The 26,738-nt window shown below is 50.0% G+C and overlaps 2 protein-coding genes across 3 annotated transcripts; both read left to right on the top strand.

Annotated features, from left to right (window-relative positions):
* Positions 1-546: 546 nt before the first annotated feature.
* On the top strand, positions 547-12,850 carry LOC109771326 (uncharacterized). Its single transcript, XM_020330012.4, has 3 exons — positions 547-1,113; positions 1,230-1,329; positions 12,344-12,850. The coding sequence occupies exons 1-2, from the start codon at positions 931-933 to the stop codon at positions 1,293-1,295; spliced, it is 249 nt and encodes an 82-aa protein (XP_020185601.1). The 5' UTR covers positions 547-930; the 3' UTR covers positions 1,296-1,329; positions 12,344-12,850.
* Positions 12,851-15,890: 3,040 nt separating this feature from the next.
* LOC141042544 (protein FAR1-RELATED SEQUENCE 3-like) lies at positions 15,891-19,434 on the top strand. 2 transcript variants are annotated; one of them, XM_073511286.1, is made up of 6 exons: positions 15,891-16,613; positions 16,835-17,329; positions 17,422-17,804; positions 17,920-18,377; positions 18,478-18,742; positions 18,948-19,434. In XM_073511286.1, the coding sequence occupies exons 2-4, from the start codon at positions 17,256-17,258 to the stop codon at positions 17,922-17,924; spliced, it is 462 nt and encodes a 153-aa protein (XP_073367387.1). In that variant the 5' UTR covers positions 15,891-16,613; positions 16,835-17,255; the 3' UTR covers positions 17,925-18,377; positions 18,478-18,742; positions 18,948-19,434. The 2 variants fall into 2 exon arrangements, with proteins under 2 accessions (XP_073367387.1, XP_073367384.1); XM_073511283.1 differs by having other exon boundaries at positions 15,897-16,613.
* The last annotated feature ends 7,304 nt before the right edge of the window (positions 19,435-26,738 follow it).

Genomic DNA, 26,738 nt, shown 5'->3' on the forward strand with positions numbered 1-26,738 from the left:
ACGCACCCGATTCCCGGCTTCCACGTCTATCCCATGTCTCCCGACTCTCCGGGGAGTACTCGCCGGAGGTGAGCGTGGTGGCGCCTTCCACGCCCCGCACCCGTGTCCATCGACCTCGGCGCCGCGCCGGTAGGCGGTGCATCATCATCCGGAGGGGCGAGGAAACGCCCGCGGGAGATGCCAGCCGACGTGCTCCCCGACACCCGCAACCCGTTCGACAGAATGCCGGCGGCCGGCAACGAGGAAACGGCCAACCGTTTCATCATGGAGAACATCATCTTCGAAGATGGTGCGGCGGCCACTGGCTCTGCTGACGGTGCCGCCGCGGCTGCCTACGATCCCGATGAGACCCAAAGCCAAGACGGCCGAGCGCCATTCACGCCGGCGACCTACGATCAAGCTGCCATGCACGACGTCTTCATGTAAGATCAGGTCGGTCGCCCACTCGGCGTTCGCCCTAACATCTAACACCGGTTACACGAGACCGCCGCCGCCGCGCCGCCCCACGGCCATTATTAACGTCTAACGTCGGTTGCACTCCACCGCGCGGGCGTCCTCGTCTCCTTTGGCACGCCGTGCATCCGTGAGGCGCGGCCCGCTTTAGGTGCACCTGGAAAAAAAGGCGACAGGTAATTGGCGCCTCTCTAGTCCCATCGCCCGCGCCGCGCCGCTCAGGAAAAGAAGGGAAAAGGATCCATCCCCGCTCCGAGTCCGATCCATCCGATCCAACCACCGCCTTCCCATCCCGGCCGTGCAACGCCACGCCAGTACGCCACGCAGGGAGGTGGAGGAGCAGGGCAGGAGGGATCCCCACAAAAACAGCGGCACCAGCGGCAGCGAGCCGGGTTAGACAGAGGAGTCACGCGACGAGCGAGCGAGCGAGCGAGAAAAACGAGGCGAGAGCTCCGACCCAGCCAAGCCCGAATCTGAATGGCCTCCGCCACCCCGGCGGTGCCCGACCCCGCCCTCGGCCTCCGCCACCCCGGCGCTCTCGCCCGCCGCATCGCCATGGCGCGCGGCGCCGCCGTCGCGCCAGCGCTCCGTCCCTGGCTCCTCTTCGACGCCGTGCCCCTCGTCGTCGTCGTCCTCATCGCCGCGCACGTCCTCGCCCTCGTACGCCCCCTCCTCTGCTCTCAACTCAAACAAGCCCCACTTTGACCGGAGACACTCCTCCGGGTGAGCGCTGGCCGGATTGGGGCTAAACCTGGGTGTTTTGTGTGCTGTGGCAGGGCTACTGGATCTACAGGCTCGCCACCGACGGGTCCAAGCACCCTGCGCGGAGCAAGAAACACTAGACAGCAGCCGCAGGCCCGCAGTGGCTGCCTGGATGTAAGGCCCTTCGTCCTTGCTCTTTCATCTCCCTCCTTTTACTCATCACTAGCAAACATGCCCGTGCGTTGCAACGGGAGAAAAACACATCCCAAACCTAACAATACACAAAATCAGATGATGCATATAGTTAGTTCTCTTCTAGACGTGAAGGATGTGTTAAGAAAAAGAAGCAATTTATATAGTAAGAAGAAAATCATAATATGGTCATTTAATCATGTAATTAGTCTTCTTTTCTATATGTCTTCTTCACGTTGTTCCTCTGCCGCAACTAATATAATTAAATAGATTCGAAGGTTGTAGATACCTAAATTAGTGGGTTGCAAATATAACAATAAGTTTTAAACCTTACTTTCATCCGTGCTGACAACTTTGATAATGCTACTCTGATTGATAGCCCACTAATTAGCTAAGTCCACTGACACTGAAAAATCGGGGCCGAACACACATAGTATTTAGCTTATGGAATGTTCGTATCAATTATAGTGGGAAAAAAAGTTATGAAATTGTTCTTTAAGCAAAACAATAATTGAAGACAATAAACAATGCCTAAGTTAGTAGGTTGTTGAATAAACCGAACCAAGTATAATCAAGAATTGTGCATTTAATAATTAGTTTTAAACCTTGCTTTTCATCCATGCTCACAAAATATCATAATGCTTCTGCTACGTATAGCACAAACTTTGGTCAGCCACTGAGACAACAAAATTGGGACTGAAATGTTAGACCTTTGAACCTGAGCATTGATAGTTGTGGATGACACTAGGAGAGTTGGGACAATTTTCGTTGGTTTATTTCTCACACAATGCCATACCAACCTGAGGGGTTGGGGATACATACTTATAGGCTGCTAGCCAGCCAAGCATATGCTGAGATGCTGCTAAGATGCCAGTCTAAGATGCTAGTCTAAGATGCCAGTCTAAGATGCTATCCTAACTGCCAGTTCTTGATGGTCAGGAACTCTATCCTAACTGCCACAAGGACCATGTGCTGCAGCCCCACAACAACCCTAGTACACAGACTTATCCATCATTCTCCCCCTAAGTCTTGTACGTCGTCTTGTGGGAGAGTTGAATCATCCCGATCCTGGAGCAAAGTTCGAGGAACTTGACCCTCCCAAGAGGTTTGGTGAGCAGGTCTGCGAGCTGGTCCGTGGTGTTGATGTAGCTCGCCTCGATGCTCCCTTCTTCCACACAGCTGCGGATGAAGTGATACCTCAGTCGGATGTGCTTGCTCCGTTCGTGGAACACGGGGTTCTTTGCCAGGGCCAGGGCGGACTTGCTGTCCACCAGGAGCTGCACCGTTCTGGTGTCTTGAACGAGAAGATCACCAAGCAGTCGAGCGAGCCAGAGTGCCTGAGTGCAGGCGGTGGAGGCCGCTATGTACTCAGCCTCACAGCTGGACAAGGCCACCACCTGCTGCTTGACTGATTGCCAGCTCACGACACTTGCCGAGGAAGAAGAGGATCCCGCTCGTGCTCTTGCTGGTGTCGATGTCGCCGGCGTGGTCGCTGTCGCTGTACCCGACGAAGTGTGCCGCCCCCGGACACCTAGGGTAGTGGAGGCCGTGGTCGAGGGTCCCTGCTGCGTAGCGGACGATCCTCTTCACTGCCTGCTGGTGTTCCGACGTCGGTCGCTCCATGAACCGACTGACATAGCCGACGGAGAATGCCAAGTCCGGCCGTGTGTGGGTGAGGTAGCGAAGGCTCCCCACAAGGCGTCGGTACTGCGTAGCATCCACTTCCTCCGTCGTGCCGTCGCGGCTTAGTTTCAGTCTCTCCTCCATCGGAATGAGAGCTGGGTGGCAGTCGGTGAGCCCAACTAGCTCAACGATGCGCTTGGCGTAGGCGGACTGTCGAAGCGCGATCCCTGAGTGGTCCTGGTGCACCTCAATCCCTAGATAGAAGGAGAGGAGCCGTAGATCACTCATCTGGAAGGTGGCCTTCATGTCTTCCTTAAACGCCGCCACCTCTGCATCTTTGGTGCCGGTGATCACCAAGTCGTCAACATAGACGCCCACCAGCAGGGCATTTCCTCCACTGCCCCGTCGGTAGACGGCAGCCTCATGCGGGCTTTGCTCGAAGCCCATCTTCTTTAGCGTGGAGTCCAGCTTGGCGTTCCATGCCCTAGGTGCCCGCCGTAGGCCATAGAGAGCCTTGCGCAGGCAGAGTACCTTGCCCTCCTGGCCGGGAATCGCAAATCCCGGTGGCTGATGCACGTAGACTTCCTCCTTCAAGTCGCCGTTGAGGAATGCCGACTTGACATCCATGTGATGGACACGCCAGTCCTCCTGGGCAGCCAGCGCAAGGAGAAGTCGCACGGACTCCATCCGTGCCACGGGAGCGAAGGCGTCGTCGAAGTCGACTCCTTCCTGCTGCAAGAAGCCTCGGGCCACCAGGCGAGCCTTGTGCTTGATGATGGCGCCGGCTCCATCCCTCTTCAGCTTGAACACCCACTTAAGGGTGATTGCGTGGTGACCACGAGGGAGGTCAGCGAGCTCCCAGGTGCGGTTTTGCTCGACCGCATCCATCTCCAACTGCATCGCGGCATGGCGCGGCGCGCCATGCCGCATCTCTCTCGGCCTCTGCAAAGGACCGTGGTTCGCCGTCCTCACACGCGAGTTGTAGCTGCGCCTCCAGGTCACGTGGCATCAGTCCCGGCACCGGCTGGTCGCCGAGTAGATCATCCATCATGCAATACCGCAGCTGTTCGCCTCCATAATACGCGTCGACACACTCCTCGTCGTGAGTGAGCGGGGAAGCGAACTTCTCGGGTTGCGCTCTGCGTGAGCTGGTACTGATGAAGACGAACCCGGAGTGGTGACTGCCGGGGCTGGAGTATGCGGCGTCGCCAGTTGTGGTGCAGTCGGCGTAGCAGGCACCGGAGTCGATGTAGTTTTGGGGGCCGGGGTAGACGTGTCCGGCGAAGAGGAGCTGCTTGCTCCCCCGGCTTCCTTGAAGTGGGCGTACTCGACAATGAAGTCGTCATACGTCAGCGTCGAGCCGTCGTCCACCGCCTTGTCCCATTGCCACCCTCGCCCTTCGTTGAACACGACGTCTCGCGCCGTGCGCACACGCTGTGTCTTTGGGTCGAGGATGCGGTAGGCCTTTGAGCCCTCCGCGTAGCCGATGAAGACTCCCGGAGTGCTCCTGTCGTCGAGCTTGCCGATGTGGCCGAGCTCCTTAGCGAACGCAAGACAGCCAAAGACCCGCAAATGGGAGACCGCCGGCTTCCGCCCATGCCAGGCCTCGTACGGTGTCCTGCCGTCGAGTGCCTTAGTAGGCGAGCGGTTGAGGATGTAGACGGCCGTCAGCACCGCCTCTCCCCAGAAAACAGCCGGCATCCCTCTCTGCTTGAGGAGAGCCCGAGCCATCCCCACAACCGTCTGGTTGCGCCGCTCGACGAATCCGTTTTGCTGCGGGCTGTACGGCGTGGAGTAGTGGCGCTGGATGCCCTCATCGGCGCAGTACGACGCGAATTCAGCCGCCGTGAATTCGCCGCCGTTGTCAGTGCGCAACACGCGCAATTTGCGGCCGCTCTCCGCCTCCACACCAACCTGCGCGCGCCTGATGGCGTCCGCCGCTTCTCCCTTGCTGCCGAGAATCATCGCCCACATGTAGCGAGAGAGATCGTCGACGAGCAGCAGGAAGTAGCGTCGACGTCCTGGTGTGGCTGGCGTCACCGGGCCGCACAAGTCTCCGTGCACGAGCTCCAACTTCTCCTTGGCCCGAAAACTCGCCTGTTTGGGAAAGGGGAGTCGTCTCTGCTTCGTCAATACGCAGATGTCGCAGAACTGCTCCACATGGCCGAGGCATGGCAGGCCTCGTACCATCTCCTTGGCACTTAGACGCTTCAGGGCCTCAAAATGAAGGTGCCCAAAGCGCTCATGCCATTGCCACGCCTCGTCGTCCCGACGGACAGCGAGACAGACCGGTTGTGCCACCTGCACATCAAGGACGTAAAGTTGATTTTCACCTCTGGGTACCTTGGCGAGAAGGCGACCCTGGCGATCCTAGATGCGTAGGACCCCATGCTCAATCAGCAAGCGTGAGCCATTCTCATCCAGCTGTCCCAAGCTGATGATGGAGTTCCTTAGCGCGGTGATGTAGTAGACACCGGTGAGCAGCCGGTGCTCTCCCGTCTTGGTGGTGAAGATGACGGAGCCTACGCCCTTAATTTCCAGAGCGGAGGCATCCTCAAACTTGACGGAGCCTCGCGCATCGGAGTCGAGCTCGGCGAAGAATTCCCTTTGACCGGTCATGTGGTGGGTGGCGCCGATGTCGAGGCACCACTCCGTAGTCTTGTCCTTCCGGAGCCATCGCCGAGAAGAGCGTGTGCTTTTGGTTCGTCGAGGTGGATGAGAGCTTTTGCGACTGGTGCCGCTGAAGATAGCTCGATGCTTGCATGCGCCATGAACAGAGCCGTCTCCTCCTTCGCCTGTGCGACGTGAGCCTGGCCTTGTCGTGGTTGCCGACACTCGTTGGCCCAATGGCCAAACCGGCCACAGTTGTGGCAACTGTTGTCTTGTGCCGGCTTGCCAGCGGCGCCGTCCTTGGCGCCTCCGCGGGCGTCACCTTCGGCACGTCCTTGTGCCCTGCCCGGGGGGCCTCTTCGCGTCTTACGCTGCTTGCCACGCTTGCGGCCGCCCGTCGTGGAAGAAGGCTCCCCCTTCTTCCTGTCACCAAGGCTGGCATCCCACGGCTCCCGAGTTAGGAGCAGCTTCCCGCCGGTGGTGATGGGCCCCGAGGAAGGCTGTGGCTCGTCGGTGTCGACGACCTTGAGGCGACCTATCGCCTCCTCGATTGTCATCGTGGAGAGGTCCAGCAAAGACTCGATCGACCGAGCCATCTGCTTGTACTTCTCGGGGATGCACCGAAAAAGCTTCTCGACAGCTCTCTCCTCGGTGTAGGTGGCATCACCAAACTTCACCAACTTCTGCAGCAGAGTGTTGAGACGGAGAGCAAAGTCATCAACGTCCTCACCTGGCTTGAAACCCAGGCTCTCCCACTCCTTACGAAGTGCCTGCAGAGTGGACTTGCGAGCACGGTCGCTGCCGATGCGTGCCGCGGCGATGGCGTCCCAAGCTTCCTTGGCAGTCCGCTTGCTGGAAAGCGAGAACTGCATCTCGGGCGGGACTGCGGCGATGAGGGCGTCCAGCGCCCGTCGGTCCTCTTGGTGGTCGACGTTGCTGTCCTGGACTGCCTCCCACATGCGCCGCACCTGGAGCCTGATCTTCATGATCCCGGCCCACTCGACGTAGTTGGTTTTAGTGAGGGTAGGCCACCCAGCACTGGGACCAACATCCCTGACCACGGTCCGGACCTTGTAGAGGCCGCGGTCCTGGTCGTTGCAGCCGCTGTCGCGGTGCGCACCTCCACCTGGAGCGCGGGCGTGCTCGGCTGCCCACTGCGCCGTCCGCTCTTGCGCCACTTTGGCGCGGTTTGCGTCAGCGCCGTCGTCGGAGCTGTTGGAGCTGCCGGAGCCGCCGCGGAGTACCTTGGCATCCGCCGTAGCCTCACGTGCTGCGTCTGCTGCTGCTGCTTCTACCTCCGCCCTGGCTGCTTCTACCTCCGCTCTGGCCGCTGCCAGCTCCGCTGCAGCCAGCCTCGACACCCTTGCTGCCGCAGCAGCTGTTGCTACAGCTGCTCGCTCACGCTCCTCTGCCACGGCGCGCTCGGCCTCCTGCCGGCGCCGTATGCTCGAGGTAGCCGTGTGCTGAGAGCGACCTGCAGACATGGCTCGCTGCAGGGGGGCTGTTGCGTGAAGGGGAGGCTGTTGAAGACGAACTGCTGCTCGACAGTCCGGAGGGAGGAAGGTAACCAGAGGCAGACGGAGCAGCTGCTGCTACCGACTTAGGCTGCTCACAGGAAATGCTCAGGGTACAAGATAACGAGGCTCTGATACCACTTGTTAGACCTTTGAACCTGAGCATTGATAGTTGTGGATGACACTAGGAGAGTTGGGACAATTTTCGTTGGTTTATGTCTCACACAATGCCATACCAACCTGAGGGGTTGGGGATACATACTTATAGGCTGCTAGCCAGCCAAGCATATGCTGAGATGCTGCTAAGATGCCAGTCTAAGATGCTAGTCTAAGATGCCAGTCTAAGTTGCTATCCTAACTGCCAGTCCTTGATGGCCAGGAACTCTATCCTAACTGCCACAAGGACCATGTGCTGCAGCCCCACAACAACCCTAGTACACAGACTTATCCATCATGAAACACGTACTCTCTACGTAACATAATATGAGACGTTTTTTTTACACTATGACAAGTGTCAAAAAGGTCTTACATTGAGATACAGAGGGATTATTATTTAGTAGATCAACATATTCATGGTGGTGGTGGAAAGAAAAAAAAGTTCTTCCAAAAAAAAGAACTACATAGTTCACACATTAGCTCTATTCTATCCATGAAATTAAAAAACTATGATTCAGTGGAATCATACTGAATACAATATGGATTTTATCACAGCACCGAGTATTTAACTTTGTGTTAGCTATTTGATTGATCCTAACTCGCATGCACGCATGGCGGCAACTTGAGCAAATCAACAAACATCAATCATGCATTGTGAGCAGCTAAACGAAAGAAGAAAGAAGTCACGAATCCATTTAGCTTTTACTGTCACGACTATTTTCTTCCTGCTTCAACATGCACCTCACGCGCCTCGCGCTCGATCTGGCGCTGCTGCGTTCGCTCCTTCTAAGTCTGCGTGGATGGAACGGCCACGGCAGGGCAGAGCGCCTCGCTTCCATCACCTCGATCTCTCTCCTTCCGAAGTTCTGGTGGATGGAACCGCCGGCCACCGGATGCTCCTCACCAGGACCCAGAGCCAGAGCACCGAATGAGGCACTCGTGGTTCATGAGGAGCGGAGGTACTCCAGGGCAGGCTTGCATGGTCATCGCCCGCGGTGGAGCCACCAGTCGCCGGCAACGGCAGCCGCCGAGCCATTACCCTGTCTTGTTCGGCGCGAAGAAGAAGCAGACAAGAGGAAGAGAAGGAGACCGAACGGGTATCGGGGGTGGTGCGGAAGGACAAAAATAAAAGGCCTCGCCAGCCTTGACGCCATGCCCGTCGCCGGGGAGTCCGACATCGCCAAAAGGCCAAAGATGGACACGCCGGCGGTGCTAGGATCTTGCTCCCACTGCTGCGTTGCAGTACTGCATCTTCTGATTCCTGTGGAAGGTCGTGTCACAGCGAACGGGGCCACCGCCCACCGACGGCTTGGAATAAAATCGGATCAGAGGAGGGGTCTGTAATCTGTATATCTCTCGCCGCAACGCCACCCATGGTCCCTTCCGCGGACAGCGCTGGTCAGGTCAAGCAGGGATGCGAGGAGGTTGATGAAGGCACAACAGACCTCGTAGAAGGTGCGTGCGGCGGCAGCCTGGGACGTGAGGCTGGGGTGGCGGCCCTCACCTGGCAGGGTATGGGGGAATGACGAGAGCTAGGAGGTAACGGCGGAGATACCGGGCCGACGACACAGGGGTTGCGGTACCCCTCGGCGGCTACCACGCTGGCCCTTGGAACAGTTTATTCCTTCCTTTGATCCCATCCACGGCGGCTGCATCGCGCTCCTCCATGGTGGCGAACAGATCCATGGCGAGATCCCAACCGGATCATGGTTGCGCCTCCCCGAGCCACTCCGTCACCACCCGCGTGGGTTGGTGCAGGACTCAGGCGCCATTGCCATGTACGGGGAAAGAGGAGGAGGCACCATCTCCGTGGTCAGCAATGCGAGGTGAGGGCGGGAGAGAAGCGGTCGAGCCGAGGAGAACATGCGTACGCATGTTTCAAACTGGTCGGTTTTTGCCCTAGGTAGTGCCTTTTTTGCGATTGCGTTGCTCGAGCCAGGGTGGACCGATGGACGGAAAACCCCCTGTCAAAAGCCCACGCGGACGCGGTTAAGTTTGGGTGGTACTTTTAATCTTAGCCGTCGATCTTTATGATTTACATATAAAATCAACGGATATAAAAAGATGACGTATGGAGAACTATGAAAGCTTCCGTCCTTTATTATTAGGTAAAGATAAAGAAAAGATTGGCTGCAATTGTTATGATGGATTGTGGTTTCAAGGATTGCTTGTTTGGCTGCGTCACAGAGTCTTTCTGAATGCCTAGTTACGGGGGTGATTTGTGGGATATCTGCAGGATTGTGGCTACTAGCGAGCTGGCTGAAATGTTGGAATTACCATTGTCATAGTGTCGACATCTAGTTCAGTATGTTTTTTTTTTGAAAAGGAGGATGCATCAAGCGATGCACACAGCCATCTTATTATATTATTTGACAAAGCCTGACAAAATAAATACATGAATACCCAAAGCAATCTTCCTGGCGAAACCTGTCGCCCTACCTACAAGGTTAATGATGTGTCCCTACCTCTTGCCAACACACACCATGAAAAAAGATGGCCTCACCAAACCGCCCGTCGGCTAGCCGGGAGCACCAACCGATGTAACAGACCCTCAGCACACACCGCATGTGCGCGCTCTAGAATCCGCCACCGCCATCTTCTGCCGTCCCGTCTTCAGGCGTGATCAATGCATTGATCTTGCCAGACCCTTCTGCTGTCGATGCCACCAGGATGCCAGACAATGCCACCCTCCTACGCACGCCCATCAAACGGTGTCTAGTGTTCAGACCCCGTTGCACCATGCCGCCCAGACTCGCTGCTGCCGAGACTGTAGATGCCACACCGCTCCACCTTGCTCACCGCACGAGAAGCATGTGGAGACCCGCGCCCAGCCATCGAAGCCAAACACTTGTCCCTCCAGCTGATGAATGGCTCCAAAGATAATGCCCCTATGGGGGTAATGACGCCGGGACATCGCCATCTCCGATCTAGAAAGCCCAAATCCGGGGTTTCCCCGGGAGCGCACAGGGACCGAGAATCGCCCCACAATGCCTCCAACGGGGTAACGACACCTACGGGTGCCGCCGTTGAGGGTTCCGGCCGAGGCCAAAAGAAGCTTTCACTGGCACACTCGCATCCAATACCGGCTGGACCATCGGATCCATCTCCACTGTCTTCCGCCACACCCCAAGGAAACGTCCCTGCCGTCAGTAGACATCCGCAGCACACGGCCAGAGCCGCAGCTGTGCCACCACCGCCAGGAAACGCCGCACTGCCGGGGTGGGCTGTCGACTGCAGAAGAAGGCCCATCGCTGCGCGGCCGACGCCGGACCGTGCACACGCCGGACCAGGACACCCGCTTGAAGATCCACCGTGTCCGCGCCCCGGAACCACGGCAGAGGAAGGCCCTGCCGCTCCCGTCCTCGGCAGCCGCATGGCTTAGCCGCGGCGACGAGAGGGTGGGTGGGAGTGGAGGGGCTGTGGATGAGAAATCCCACCAGCGGCTGATGATCTAGTACAGTATGTAGGACGCTCTTTAGCGATCCACACTAATTCAGTGGCTAGTGGGCTTTGGGGCTTCAACCAGATTAACCGATGGAGAGCTTGCCTGAATACCGGTTCCACATATTGCTGGAGTTAGACTTTTATTATTTTATATAGGATAGCGGATGATAATGAATCTGTGCTGGAAAATTTTGGTGGATTCGTTTTTTTTTTCAGTAGACCAGTACTACCTTAATATGTAATTGTTGATTATGACTCTGTGTTTGCTGTTTTGTTTGGGCCCTTTGCTTTATGAAAACACTCTTCTAAACATTGTCATGAAATCAACTGCTAAACCTCGTATTAATTAAGCACTTCTGTGCGGCACTCATGTTTTGAGGAAACCCATTTGGGCTTACAAGAATAAGCTATCTCACTCGTTGTTATTCTTAGTATTCATATTGTTCTGTTGCGACAGCAGCTTAAAAGTTTTCCAATTAGGTACCACTTTGATGCTTACCGAACCATGGGCTGCAGTAACTAGCAAACAACTATTTAACGTGTCTTCATGCTTAATTTTTCAGCCCTTCACTTTTGTGCTTGCTCTCCTGTATTGCCACTGTAGTAATTTTCAAGTCTTGTGATTTTGATTCGGTAAAATTTAGGCTATTTTGCCTGAAGTCCTGAAGCTAAATATTTGACATTGAAGTAATTTCAACAAAATCAAGTTTTTATATCAGTTTCTTATGTGGTATGCATCTCAAATGTAAAATCTTGTTTTGCTCCTGATTCTTAGAATATAAATGGTTTTAGGGGTTCCAAAATAAAATGGTTGTCTAGAAAATGATATTGATTATTTCTTTAGCTAATAATTTGCACAAAGAAAATAAATAGCTAAACATTGCTTAGTGTGTACATTATGTGAGATTGCGAATGGCCCTTGCCTTTGATAGGGAAAAGGATGGTGTGACTCAGATGATGTAAACAACTTGATTTTGTCCTCTGCAAAGCTTGACTTTTCGAAGGCTTGTAATTTATGAGTAAAATCTTACCGTGAACAAGCATGGAGGAATTCTATCTTTTCTTTCAAGTACAAAAGAACGTTCTTCATGAATAAATGCTGCGCTGGTATTATGTATCAACTTATTTATTCTGCTTGGATAGATTTTATATCCCATCTGTAAGAGATTCTGGAAGAAAATGGATATCATGATTGAGTCTGTTGCCTCCTTATGTTAACCAAGCATGATCAACCTCTTTAAATTGTATTTTTTCTCTTTGGTGATCTGCTAACAAAAATATTTTGTTACCCCTGCTCCCAATTCCTCAAGTCTGTCCGCCCATGTAGGAACACAAATTATAGCGCACAATTGTTCCTTGAAATAACTTATATGTGCTATGAATTCTTTGATTGTTTATTTACGGTTATGCTTACCTCTACAGCACCACCTACCTGGCTACCTTCATTCTGTTCATTTTCGTTTGTTGTACAAAATGATGTCTAACAAAGAGATAAACGACACACAAGGATTTTGCTCAGCTCCAGTATTAACACAATTCTTTACTCTCGAGTTTCAGATGCATAGAAGAAAAACATTCATATGTTAATAGTAACCTCCGTAATGCTTCAAACATTCTCCAATTAATCATATTCGTTCTCTTTGTTGCAGGCTTGTAGCTTGTTAGCCGTCTAGGTTTTTGCATCTCTGCTTGTCAATCTCCAAGGTTTCCCGTGTAAAGTGATGGCGTGGCGAAACTCATGAAAGAAGTGGAGGTAGGAAACCTGTCACTCGGATTGATCTGTTCAGATGTTGGTTTCGAATCGTGGCGTGAGCTGGTGCGTGGAAAGGACCTTCTATGGCCATACATAGCATATTGAGTTGTTGAAAAGATCTGTCTACTCATAGATGATGTTTCTGTGTAAAAGACCATTAGCTAGATAAGTGCTCCCATTTTCATCTGATGTGGGCTTGTATAATCTTTACGAGAGCATCTTTTTCTTTGCCCCTGACCATGTAAGGTTGGCATGGAAGTTTCTACCCTGTCTGAACAAGTTGGTCATGGCACTGCAACTGCTTGCTCATGTGCGCACCTCCATGACAATTATCCCTCCTGATTATGTTGGATGTCTGAACAAGATTGTCCAGCATATAAGACTAGTGTACATCCCTACAAAACCAGCTCACTTGTCTTGCCCTTCCTAGACTCGTAGTGACAAAGCTCCGGCCCCGATGGCTTTACGGGGAAATTATTCTTCAAGAGTTGCTGGCATATTATTAAGGATCACATCATGCTTGTGATTAATAGGCTCTTGAACCTCCACGCGACGAAGTTGCATTGGCTCAACTCGGCAAATATCGCTCTCGTTCCTAAGGACAGCATCGAGGAAATCTCTGACTTCAGACCAGCTAGTCTTATCCATGTTTTGGCCAAGCTCATAGCCAAGATCCTTGCCACTAGGCTGACTCCCCACATGAATGATATCGTGTTCATGGCACATAGTGTTTTCGTCAAGAAGAGAAGCATACATGACAACTTCATGTATGTGTGAAATTTGGCTAGAAGATTCCATCGCACTAAGAAACTCATGCTCCTCTTCAAGCTTGACACAAGAAGGCCTTTGACTTAGTTAGATGGGACTACTTGATGGAGATATTGGGTCACCATGACTTCCCTACCCGCTTCCGTGATTGGATCTCGGTAAAGGAAATATGCTTTAGAGGCAATAATAAAGTTGTTATTTTATATTTCTTATTCATGATAAATGTTTATTATTCATGCTAAAATTGTATTGATCGGAAACCTAAATACATGTGTGAATACATAGACAAACATTGTGTCCCTAGTGAGCCTCTACTTGACTAGTTCGTTGATCAAAGATGGTTAAGGTTTCCTAACCATGGACATGAGTTGCCATTTGATAACGGGATCACATCATTAGGAGAATGATGTGATGGACAAGACCCATCCGTTAGCTTAGCATATTGATCGTTCAGTTTTATTGCTATTGCTTTTTCATGTCAAATACATATTCCTTCGACTATGAGATTATGCAACTCCCGGATACCGGAGGAATGCCTTGTGTGCTATCAAAAGTCACAACGTAGCTGGATGATTATAAAGATGCTCTACAGGTATCTCCGAAGGTGTTTGTTGAGTTGGCATAGATCGAGACTAGGATTTGTCACTCCGAGTATCGAAGAGGTATCTCTGGGCCCTCTCGGTAATACACATCATAAGAAGCCTTGCAAGCAAAGTGACTAATGAGTTCATTACAGGATGATGTATTACGGAACGAGTAAAGAGACTTGCTGGTAATGAGATTGAATTAGGTATGAAGATACCGACGGTCGAATCTCGGGCAAGTAACATGCCGATGGACAAAGGGAATAACGTATGTTGTCATAACGGTTCGACCGATAAAGATCTTCGTAGAATATGTACGAGCCAATATGAGCATCCAGGTTTCGCTATTGGTTATTGATCGGAGAGGTGTCTCGGTCATGTCTACATAGTTCTCGAACCCGTAAGGTCCGCACGCTTAACGTTCGATGACGATATTGTATTATATGAGTTATGTGATTTGGTGATCGAATGTTGTTCGGAGTTCCAGATGAGATCACGGACATGACGAGGAGTCTCGAAATGGTTGAGAGGTAAAGATTGATATATAGGACGATAGTATTCGGACACCGGAAGTGTTCCGGAATGTATCGGGTATTTATCGGAGTACCGGGGGTGGGGGGGAACCGGAACCCCCGGGGGGAATATATGGGCCATGAGAGAGGAACACACCAGCCCACAAGGGGTGGCGCCCCCCTTATGGCAGGTGGCCGAATAGGATAAGGAGAAGAGGGGGTTCAGCCCCCCTTCCTTCTCTTCTTCCCCTTCCTTTCTTCTCCGATGGAAAAAGAAAAGGGGGGGGGGGGGGGCGCCACTTGGGGAAACCCCAAGTAGGATTCAGATCCTACTTGGGGTGCCCCCTTGCTGCCTCTCCTCCCCTCCCACACACACACACACACACACACACATACATATACATATATATACATATATAGGGTGGGTCTATTATGATAACACCCCTTAAGAGTCTTATTCTAATAACACCAGCCTTATTCTGCACATCCCCCAACAGATTGCCGCCGCCCCTCCCCTCCCGACCTTCTACCGCGGCAGCGGCCTGGGAGCGCCGCCGCCGCCCCTCCCCTCCCGACCTTCTACCGCGGCAGCGGCCTGGGAGCGTCGCCGCCCCTCCCTTCCCGGCCTTCTTCCGCGGCAGCGGCCTGGAAGCGCCGTCGCCCCTCCCCTCCCGGCCTTCTTCCGCGGCGGCGGCCTGGGAGCGATGCCGCCCCTCCCCTCCCCGCTTTCTCCCGCGGCGACGGCCTGGGAGCGCCACCGCCCCTCCCCTCCCGGCCTTCTTCCGCGGTGGCGGCCGGCAGCGACGCCGCCCCTCCGCTCCCCGTGTTCTTCCGCGGCGGCGGCCAAGCAGTGACGCCGCCCATCGCCTCTCGGCCTTCTTCCGCGGCAGCAACCGAGCAACACCTCCCCCACCAGCATATCGTCCTTCTTCCACGGCAGCAGCTCGGTAGCGCCGCCACCGAACTCCTCCGGGCCTGCAATTACCTGTACTTCATCAGATGTCGATTGGTGCTGCCTCGACATCAAACCAATTCGAGCGAGGAGGACCGTGCGCAAGGTTCCTTCATCCACGACAGCTACTTGGATTAAGTCTGCAACGACCTTCAGAGCAAATCCTCCGTCTCCGTTCACCTTGAGCAATGTCCAGACCACTCATGAACTTCTGAAGGGCAAGTGGACTGCACGGGTGAACGCGAAAGTTGTGCAGACGAACGAGAAGGGAACTTCCTCCTACAAATGCAAGAAATCACTGCAACACGAGGTAAGCAGTACACTTCCTCAAACCATATCAGTTTAGTTATAACAGACAAAGCAGTACAAGCAGTCCAGTACGCCTACAAAAACGATGCAGTGCGGTTGCTTCGGTTCGTTGTGGGGGAAAATGTAGTGCACTTACTCGGTTATGCAGTACGCTTGTGTAGGTTCATTACGTACAAAGATGCAGTGCAGTTACTTCAGTTCACCTTGCGGGGTGATGCAGTCAGCGTGCATTAGTTCGCAGTACCATATGAAACACATTGCAGTTCGCATGATTCAGTTCATTTTGCCTGACAATGCAGCTCGGTCGTTTGTGTGCAGGAAATGACGTTCAACAGATACAAAATGCCACGCATAATTGGCAACCCAGGGAACAACTACTTTCAGAAGAGTAAAGCTTCTTCTGAAAGAGAAACTGGCTGGGTTACCCGTGAGATTCCTCGAGGATTCTTCATGACAACAAACAGGGTGCAGTACTCTCCGGAAGAGGATTTTTCCCAGGGAGAAGAGATAGTCGAGGATGACGACTACGTCACATTCGTGTGGGAGGGCACTCACCGACAGGAGGATGAAGATGACTACGATGAAGATGAGCCAATAACAGTTCTCAACCCAGAGTATAAGCACGAGTTCACTACGTTTGTACAGCATGTTCGAATAGACAATGATGATGCAGTTGAACACGATGTTGCAGCAGATGATGATTATGACTACGATGATGTGCCACCGCTGCAAAATTTTCAAACCAATCCACTGAGCCATCGTCACAACACTGGATTACCACCACGTCCACCTGCTGCACCCCAAAACAGAGCTCAGCGTCCACCTGCTGCACCGAAAAATAGAGCTCCAAGCAGAGCTGCTGCATCAACTTCGACACTGCGACCACCAACGGTGCCTCGGTCAAAAGTCAAAAGCAGGTACAAATCCTCCTCACTATTGCCGCCGCGAGATCCTCAACTACACAGATCTGCTATAACCCCGCCATGTCCAATACAACCCGGCGAGCTGCAAACACCATCGGGTGAACGACTCTACACACATGTAAGTTTATGTTCTGAAAATAATAATAATAGTTGCAGTCCATTCAGATAACATTGCAGTGCACACTGATATTTCTTGTGATGTTTGACCTAGCATCTAATACATTGGATTCTTCTAAAAACTTAGGAACATTGCAATGCTTTATTAAACTCGTATGCACTCCTCGTATTTAAAAAACAGAACAGAACAAATTATCTCATAGAGCATTACACTTAATGCAGGATAAAAACATGCCGCTGAACCTCATACCTGCCGCTGGAATGAAGTTCACCACGTACGACAAGGCATGGGACTTTTACAACAATTATGCAAGATGTGCAGGGTTTGGCATACGCAAGAGGGCAAAACACAGGACAAATGCCTACATTGTCTGCTCAAGAGAAGGGACGCACAAGCAGACTGTGTCAGATTATCACCGGAAACGTCAGAAGACATAAAAAAGGATTGACTGCAAGGCAAAGATTAGAGTCAAAAAGAGGAAGGATGGCAAATTTGTGATAGAAATGGTTGAACTCAACCACAATCACAAGATGCTGGAAAGCCCTGGGATGCTTTTGCACATGCGATCGCACAAAAAGACGATCCTTTGATAGACCAGTTAGTGAAAGACATGCAACTGGACAACCACACACACACACTCAGATGATGTCAACGCTGTCGCGTATGTCCGGTGGTCTGCAGTACATGGGAAATACTAGCCGCGACTGGGTAAACAAGTAAGCACATCACAAACCATATCGCTTGAGCATCCTGTTGGTAATTATTTCCTGTTTGATGAGATGAGTTTGCATTGCGTTTGAAAATGCAGGAAGCAAAAGTTTGCCAGAGAAGAGTTCCAAGATGACGTCAAGAAACTTCTGGATTTCTTCGAGAATATGCAGAAGATAAACCCAGAGCTTTTCTATGATTATGACGTTGATGCAGATAACCGTGTAAGAAACGTCTTTTGGGCCAACGCAAGTTGCAAAGGATCGTATGAAGATTTTGGAGATTGCGTTACATTTGACATGACGTATAAAACTAACAAATTCCACATGCCGCTGGGAGTCTTCGTGGGAGTGAACCATCATCTACAGAGCACCATATTTGCTATTGCACTCGTGCGAGATGAAACAATACCGTTGTTCGAGTGGGTTTTCAAAACATTTCTGAGGTGTATGAACAACAAGCCGCCAATCTGCATGCTCACAGGTACAAAAAAAACAAACACCTGCATACTTACGTTTGTTTGGTGCACTTATATTTCTTCCATTTATCTTACACACACAAACAACTTAATAAAAAAACACTATTTGTGCCTTCTCAGACTAGTGTTCTTCGATGAAGGCAGCATTAAAAACTATCCTCCCACATACTCTGCATAAGTTGTGTCGGTGGCATATCATGAAGAAGTACAAAGACCACCTCGCCTTGCTGTATAAGGCGCACGAGAAACTCAAGGATGACCTCAATGCGGTGCTGAACCACCCACTAATGTCGTCAGAATTTGAACGAGCATGGAAGGACCTCATTCAGAGATACAACTTGCAAGACGATGAAGTGATGATTTCGCTGTGGGATGACAGGCACGAGTGGATCTCGGCTTACTACAAGGAAATTTCCTGTGCTCGGATGACTTCCACACAGAGAAGAGAGAGCATGAATCGCATACTGAAGAAAAACTTTGTCAAAGAGAAGCATGATCTCCATTTGTTTGCTCAGTAGGTGGACAAGTGCATTCAGACCAGGAAGGCCGTCGAGCACGCAGAGACAGTAGCAAATGAGGTAAACAAAATGTCAATAAAAAACTGCTAAAAATATAACAACAAAAACAAACAATTTTTTCATTTCTCTGGTTCGTAACAGTGCATTTCTGATCATGCAGTCAGAGGTAAAGACAACAATCCAGTTTGGGTTCGAAGTTCAGCTATCAAAAGTGTATACAAGGGCAGTGTTTGCAGATTTCAAAGAAACACTCTACCGTAGCACTGCATTCAGAGCAGAACGGTGCCCTGAGAACCCGACAAAGTATCTCGTACACCACTAGAACAGATCGGATGCATTTGACTGGGCAAGGCATAATTTCCAAGTGGTCGCCGATGAAGAGAAAGGTGTCTACGAATGTGAGTGCAAACTCTAGACACACACAGGTGAGACTCCTATCAAAAAAAATTCTAGTTTCTGATAGTCATGCACGAAAGCTCACTTACTGAACTTTAAAAGTCCACATGCATGACTAATTCACAAAACCAAATGAAGTTCACTTCTTTAAAATGAACAAATAACGAAAAAATATGTGTTTATTAATTTCATGTAGTTCACTTACAATACAAAGAAAACATGTGTTGTCTGCAGGGCTCTTTTGCGTCCATGTGTTATGCATGCTTTCTCATTTGAGAGTACTCAAGATTCCTGAGGTGTACATCAAGAAAAGATACACCCGTAACGCAAGATCAAATGCGACGTTTGACAGAAGAGACTACGAACAAACAACACCAGATGGAACCTCGCTTTTTTGCCGTAGAAAATTGCTGACAGAAACAACAATGGACCTTGCAAACAGAGCGACAAGGTCCGACGCTGGGTGCCACAGAGCATTGTCTGCTATGAGGGCACTGATCGAGGCAGTTGATGTGCTCAACGAAGAAGAAGAAGAAGCAGCCAAACTAAAGCAAGCAGAGAAATCCGAACATGACAATAATGCCGAGCAAGTAGAAAATACCGAACACAGCGGAACTGGTGCTATCAAAAAAGAAACAATTCTTCCACCTCCTGTTTCAAACACAAGAGGGAAGAAAGGGGCCGACGCAACCCAGAAAAAGGTTGCATGCAAGGAGAAAAATGATGACAAAAACAGTAAGCCACAGCCTGAGCTGGACAGTTGTAACACCCCGACACCGACGCTCCAGTTGCCTTCCTTGTTTTTCGTGTTCGCCGTGTGTTTTATTTGTGTGTTGCATTCATCATCGCGTCATTTGCAATGCATGGGCACTCGTTGCCATCATTGTTTTTAAAACTTGCATCCGTCTCGGTCTCCCCGCTCCTTCCGTTGTTCGTTCCGAGCCCAGTCACACTCGCACGCGCCCCCGGCACGTCCGAAATATTATTTTTATAAGTGGCCGAAAAATGTTCTCGGAATGGGTCGAAACTTGGCGTGCGATCTTACTATAGTGTAGACAGAGTGCCTATCAAGTTTCGTCGCATTCGGAGCTCGTTTGATAGCCCAACCGTTAAACATATAGCGGCATCGTTGCCGGTTCGTTCGTCGGACGTTTTCGGTCTCCGGAAACTGCCGTCAGGCCTCTCCTTCCCTTCTCTCCTCTCAGCCCTTGGTCTTCTACATAGCCACAATCAGCCCACCAAGGCCTGCCAAATCCCCCTCGCGATCGGATCCGTCGGATCGCGATCGGAGGCTCCGAAACCCCCCCTCTCTTAGCCCCCTACCTATAAATGGACACTCCTTCGTCCAAAGCAGACAAACCCTAGCCCCTAACCTCCCCTAACCTGCAACCGCCTCCCCTCCTCGCATTCCGCGCCCGGCCATCCTTGCTCCGCCACTTGTCGCCGCCAAATCCACCAAGCCGCCGTCCCGGTCAACCTCCGCGCGCCACCTCATCCCCCCAGCGTCGCCCGCAGCCAACCAGCACGCGCCACCTGCCCTCCCTGCGCCCCACTTCGCCGCGGCTCGCGGAGCCCATCTTGGGCCCGCGCAGGCCCGGATCTCCGCCGCCTGGACGTGTGCCTCCCGCGCCCGAGTGCCCCCCGCTCGATCCCACCTGGATCGGGAGGGAGCCCGAGCGCTGCTCTTCCCTCGCTGCGCCGGCGAGTCCGCCTGCCGGAGCCGTCGACTACCGCCGCCTCAGGTCTTCAGCGCCGCCGCCCCGCCTCGTTTCCTCTCGATCTCCCTCTCTCTCTCATTTTCCGGGCTCTCTCTCTCCCGCAGGGAACACCTGTGGACCTCCCCGCCGGCCATGGAGCTCCGTCGCCGGCCGGTTCCGGCGCCGACCCACCAGATCCGGTCGCCCCTCTACTTCTCCGCCTCGCGCCCTGCTTCCATCTCCGTCGCCGCCAGCTGCATCGAGCAGCAACGAGCAGGTCGCTCGTCCCGTGCCCGCTCGCGTTGACCGCGCCTCCAGCGCCTGGGCCAGTGGCCTCCAAGGCCCAGCTCCTGCCAGATCCGGCCTGCCCGGCCTCCTCCCCACCAGCTGGGCCGAAGCCCATGGTGAGCAGCGCCCAGCCCCTCTCCTGTGCATGTTGGGCCAGCCAGTTTCAGCCCAGTGCACGGTTTTTTCCGTCGGACGAATTTCCTAATTATCCAGAAAACTGCCAGTTTACAGTTTAGTCCCTAGTCTTCATGCATATAATAACTCTTAAACTATGCATCATATGTAAATAATTTATATATGAAAAATGCTTAGAATTTCATCTAGTTTCATAATATGCAACTTTCATCCATGTTTGAAATGCTTAAATTGCTGTTTGTTTAAATTTGCATAAATAGCATGATAAAATGATTTATTTCATAACTAAATAACCGTAGCTCCAAATTTAATAAACTTTATATGTAAATGGGGTAGAAAAATGCATAGAATAACATGGTTCACTTTATTTTGCTGTTTAACAACTTTAAAATATGGTTTAGGGCAGAACAGTAGCTAATTCAAAATATGGACATGAGGATTTTCCGGAATTGTTTGTTGTTCCGGCCTCATTTAAACTTGCCTAAATAGTTAGTTTACTTATGCTTCACATCTTGCCATGTTAATCAACATTTAATATTGTTGGGTACATAACCGAGATAACTAAATAATTGATGTGGTGTTTCGTCAATATGCAACTCGTTGCATATTGAGCTCCACTTAACTTGTAGTTTCGTTTGTGCACTTTGCCATGCCATGCCTCTTTAAACCGGACATGCATCATACTTGATTGTGCATCATGCCATGTTTATGTGATGGTTGTTTACTATGTTGTTTGTTTCTTTCCGGGTTGCTTCTCTCGTTAGCTTCGGTTTCGTTCCGGAGTTGAGGATTCGTTCGTCTACGTCCGCTTGTCTTCTTCATGGACTCGTTCTTCTTCCTTGCGGGATCTCAGGCAAGATGACCATACCCCCGAAATCACTTCTATCTTTGCTTGCTAGTTGTTCGCTCTATTGCTATGCCGCGCTACCTACCACTTGCTTTTCAAGCCTCCCAAATTGCCATGAACCTCTAACCTTGTCACCCTTCCTAGCAAACCATTGTTTGGCTATGTTCCCGCTTTTGCTCAGCCCCTCTTATAGCGTTGCTAGTAGCAGGAGAAGATGAAGATTGCTCCATGTTGGTTTATGCTTATGTTGAGATATCACAATATCTCTTATTTAATTAATGCGTCTATATACTTGGTAAAGGGTGGAAGGCTCGGCCTTATGCCTGGTGTTTTGTTCCACTCTTGCCGCCCCTAGTTTCCGTCATACCGGTGTTATGTTCCTTGATTTTGCGTTCCTTACGCGGTTGGGTGATTTATGGGACCCCCTTGACAGTTCGCTTTGAATAAAACTCCTCCAGCAAGGCCCAACCTTGGTTTTACCATTTGCCTACCTAAGCCTTTTCCCTTGGGTTCTGCAGACTCAAGGGTCATCTTTATTTTAAACCCCCGGGCCAGTGCTCCTCTGAGTGTTGGTCCAACCCGTCAGTCGCCGGTGGCCACCAGGGGCAACTCTGGGCTCGCCTATCGGAAGCTTGGATAATCCGGTGTGCCCTGAGAACGAGATATGTGCAGCTCCTATCGGGATTTGTCGGCACATTCGGGCGGCTTTGCTGGTCTTGTTTTACCATTGTCGAAATGTCTTGTAACCGGGATTCCGAGACTGATCGGGTCTTCCCGGGAGAAGGTTTATCCTTCGTTGACCATGAGAGCTTATAATGGGCTAAGTTGGGACACCCCTGCAGGGTATTATCTTTCGAAGGCCGTGCCCGCGGTTATGTGGCAGATGGGAATTTGTTAATATCCGGTTGTAGAGAACTTGACACTTGACCTTAATTAAAACGCATCAACCGCGTGTGTAGCCGTGATGGTCTCTTCTCGGCGGAGTCCGGGAAGTGAACACGGTTTCTGGGTTATGTTTGACGTAAGTAGAGGTTCAGGATCACTTCTTGTTCATTGCTAGTTCACCTCCGTTCTGTTGCTTCTCTTCTCGCTCTTATTTGCGTATGTTAGCCACCATATATGCTTAGTGCCTACTGCAGCTCCACCTCATTACACCTTCCTTTCCTATAAGTTTAAATAGTCTTGATCTCGCGGGTGTGAGATTGCTGAGTCCTCGTGACTCACAGATACTTCCAAAACAGTTGCAGGTGCCGATGAGACCAGTGCAGATGACGCAACCGAGCTCAAGTGGGAGCTCGATGAAGATCTTGTTCGTTGTGTTGTTTCTTTTCTTGTTGATCAGTAGTGGAGCCCAGTTGGGACGATCAGGGAATCTAGCAGTTGGGTTGTCTTCTTTTCTTTTGGTTCCGTAGTCGGACCTATGTGTGTATTCTGATTGGTGTATGATTTATTTATGTATTGTGTGAAGTGGCGATTGTAAGCCAACTCTTTATCCCATTCTTGTTCATTACATGGGATTGTGTGAAGATGACCCTTCTTGCGACAAAACCACAATGCAGTTATGCGTCTAAGTCGTGCCTCGACACGTGGGAGATATAGCCGCATCGTGGGTGTTACAAGTTGGTAATCAGAGCCATCCCCGACTTAGGAGCCCCCTGCTTGATCGAATCGCTGGCGTTGTTGAGTCTAGAACAAAAATGTTTTGAGTCTTAGGATTATATATATTGGAGAGTAGGATTCTTTTTACTCCTCAGTCCCTTCGTCGCTCTGGTGAGGCCTCCTGACGCAGAAGTTTTGACTTTTCTCTCCTCAAATTTCACTAATTTTTTTTAGGATCACGCAGGTATCTTGGAATCGTTCCGATGGTTTTGTGACGAGAACATTGTTCTTGGTGCCTCCTGACATTTAGGGGTTGTGGCAGTGTCCCGGGGAGTTGAGCTCCGAGGTGTTGTCGTCACAATTTTATCGTTGCAGTTCTGGAATACCTGAGTTTCGCCGACATCGAAATCTCTTTTATGCAGTTGTTGGTGAGATCACCTCGACGCCACCCAGTACTGGGGCAGGAGTTCGGGAGTATTGCCATAACTCGTATAACGAATGCTTTTCGAAGGTTGAGGTAAATGATTTCCGAAGGTTTCTTGGTTATGTGTTGAAGGATGGATACAACTGGATCTAGGTATTGTTAGTTTGGGTGATATATTTTGTGTCCCCTGTATCCCCAACACCTGATTGCATAACCAGAAAGTTTCGAGAGTTTATAAGTGGGAATTCAAGTATCTCCTAGGATATCTTTCCGACAGATGCATGATATGAGATTGGGGTTCGACGTCTAGTGGTCCGCCTTTCCACGGTTGGTTTTACAGTGGTCTTGTAGTGTCTTAAAGAGTCCTTGGCTATGCCGACTCGGGGACGCTTCGTATGTCATGTGCACTGCCTTGTACATGATGGTGCTGTACGATCGAGCCCGTGTGGGCCCCACCACGAAAACTTCGGACGAAATCTCTATCATATGTTTGTTCCGGCTTATTCTGTGAGCCAATCCTTTGTTTTGTTTTTATTTGTGGTATTCGAGTTGCTTCGAAGTCAAATGTTGAATCCATACCTTTCCTAAACGGTGTTCTCATATTGCTATGTGAATACTAATCCTTCTTGATCATCGAGGTCGTCATGGTAATTTCTTTTCCAACCGGCGTGCTTCTCTTCAAGTGGATCCGATCATTTTCAACATTCGCAAGATCAATTATAAGCTTTTTCTCAACGGTGTTCGTTTCATCCAACCCAAGTTGCATTTGTTTTCCCACCCTCCCACCCTTTTTCTTGAAACACTCAGATTTCTTAATCAAGTATCCATCTTATGGATGTGAAGTTTCTCCATTCTTTTCCATCAATGTTCTTATCTGGTGATTCTCAGGAAGATGCTCAGGAAGCTTCAAGGTTATCATTCTTCATTCTAGTATTCTTTTTCAGTGGATTCAATTGAAGCTTTCAGTGTTGATTATAGCCCTTTCCTCCTTTCAAATGCTTTCTCATGCTGGTGCATCTCTTAATCATTCCCCGCTTGCTATTCAATTGTTCCGGAGTGCTGAACATATCTCTGAAGATTCGTGTTTCCACTCCGCATCAATTCTAACTATTTCGAGGTTGTTACCTCATTCAAGCCATTTAATTCAACCGGTGCAATCTCCTTTTCAAGTAATCATTTCAACGGTGTTTCTTTTCAGTAGGCCCTAACCCATAGGTCTTTTCCCAGGATCTTACCTAACTCTTCTAATTCTTTCCGGAGTTATTCTTAAATTCTTTTCAAAGTTTGACGTAAGAATTTTCATCAGTCATATGTCGTTCTCCAAGATCTTTCAAATTCTTTCATCGTTGGTTCAACCTTTCTAATTTTCATCCCGGAGTATCTCAACAATTCATGGTGGTGTTTCTTGTCATCATTCTCAACATTTGAAGACCGAAGAAGAATTTCTCCTAAATCTTGGTCCGTTCTCTTGAAGATTCATAGTTCTAGCTTATGCCATCCTCTCATAATTGTTTTCGATTGTGAGAATTATTTTCACCCACCCGAAGCATTTCACAAGTTTTTTTAGTTTGATTCTTCGGAGCCCATCACCTCAGAATTATTCATTCAAGCTTTCAGCTCTCGTTCTCCAAATCATACCGGTGCATCCCTCAAATATCCTCTAATCAGTTCATGATCTCTTTGTTTTCGTGTATCTAAATTCTGCCAAGTATCTTCATTCTTTTCTAATTCTTTCCGTTGAATCGTGCCTTTGCTACTTTCATTTTCAAGTCTCGCGGTGGTTCGTTCAAGATTCCTTTTCCTATGTCCGCATATTAATTTATTCGCTATTTCAATCCTACCGGTGGTTCGATGAAGACCTTCCCAAGTTTGCGCAATATCTATCTTAATCCTTTCTACGAGAATAAGTAGTATGCAAAAATCCGTTGCTTGTCATCAATTTATATTGGTGAAGGATACGCATAACATAATTCTTATCCTTGTTTCCTCCAAGTGATTTATTCCTTCTTTCGGAGTTCGTTCATGATATCAAATTCTCGGTTCCAAGTTGTTCATCTTTTCTTTCCGGAGCTTCAAGTTATTTCAATTATATCATTTCAAAGCTCCATCTAAATCATTGCAAGGCTTCTCCCGGAGTTCTTTTCAACTTTCCATTTCGTTTGATCATTCTTTTATTACCGGAGTTCTTCATGGAGGCTCTACATGGTGGTTCGTCAAGGATTACTTTCATTTTTCAATTATTCTTCAAGATTTCTCTTGAAGTTATGATCCGTCAAGCTATACTCTAAAATAAACATGGTGCTCAACACATGTTTGACTTGAGGAGTTCAAGCATTCTTCATCTCGCATTCCGAAGTGCAATTCTTTCTAACTTATCTTTTGAGATGGTGCTATGTCATTCTGGATAATTTCCCTTCGGGTTCATGATTCACAAAGTTTTCAAGAGTGACACATCTAAATCCATCATTTTATCTTCGTTCAAGAGGTTTTTTTTCAACCAATCAATCTCTTTGTTGGAATTATCTTGGGTTATATTTCACCTACAGCCGTCCCTAAGGAATGTTGCTAATTGTGGTGTCTAACAATGATCCAAGTTTTTCTCCTATCCTCTCGGCGAGAGAAGTTTTCATCTCTTCGTTGATCTCAAGCAAGAAATTGTTTTCGTTAGTGGCAAAATTTTCACCTCATGTTTTGAGATGTCTCCATAAGCCCACGAGGATCATATCCTTTTGTTGTTGTTTTTTTCCAACAACTCCGTTATAACCTCCTTGGAAGGATGCTTTCCAAGCTCATTTGTGGCAGAAGTTGGCATTTTCTTCTCCATTCTTATTTCAAGGATCTGTCTTCTATTATTTATTTCTTCCGGAGGCATTGTGATGTTGCTCTCTTCACTCATCTTCTCGGTTTGTGAGGACCGTGTTCTTTTCGTGCTTATCCATTTCCAACCGGAGTGTCGTGCCCTCTTTTCAAGTTCTTCCCATTCTGTCAAGTTTTGCCTCCCTTCTCAACCGGAGTGCTATCGGAAATCTTTCTTA

The sequence above is a fragment of the Aegilops tauschii genome, chromosome 1, assembly GCF_002575655.3.
Source record: "Aegilops tauschii subsp. strangulata cultivar AL8/78 chromosome 1, Aet v6.0, whole genome shotgun sequence".
Taxonomy (NCBI): domain Eukaryota; kingdom Viridiplantae; phylum Streptophyta; class Magnoliopsida; order Poales; family Poaceae; genus Aegilops; species Aegilops tauschii.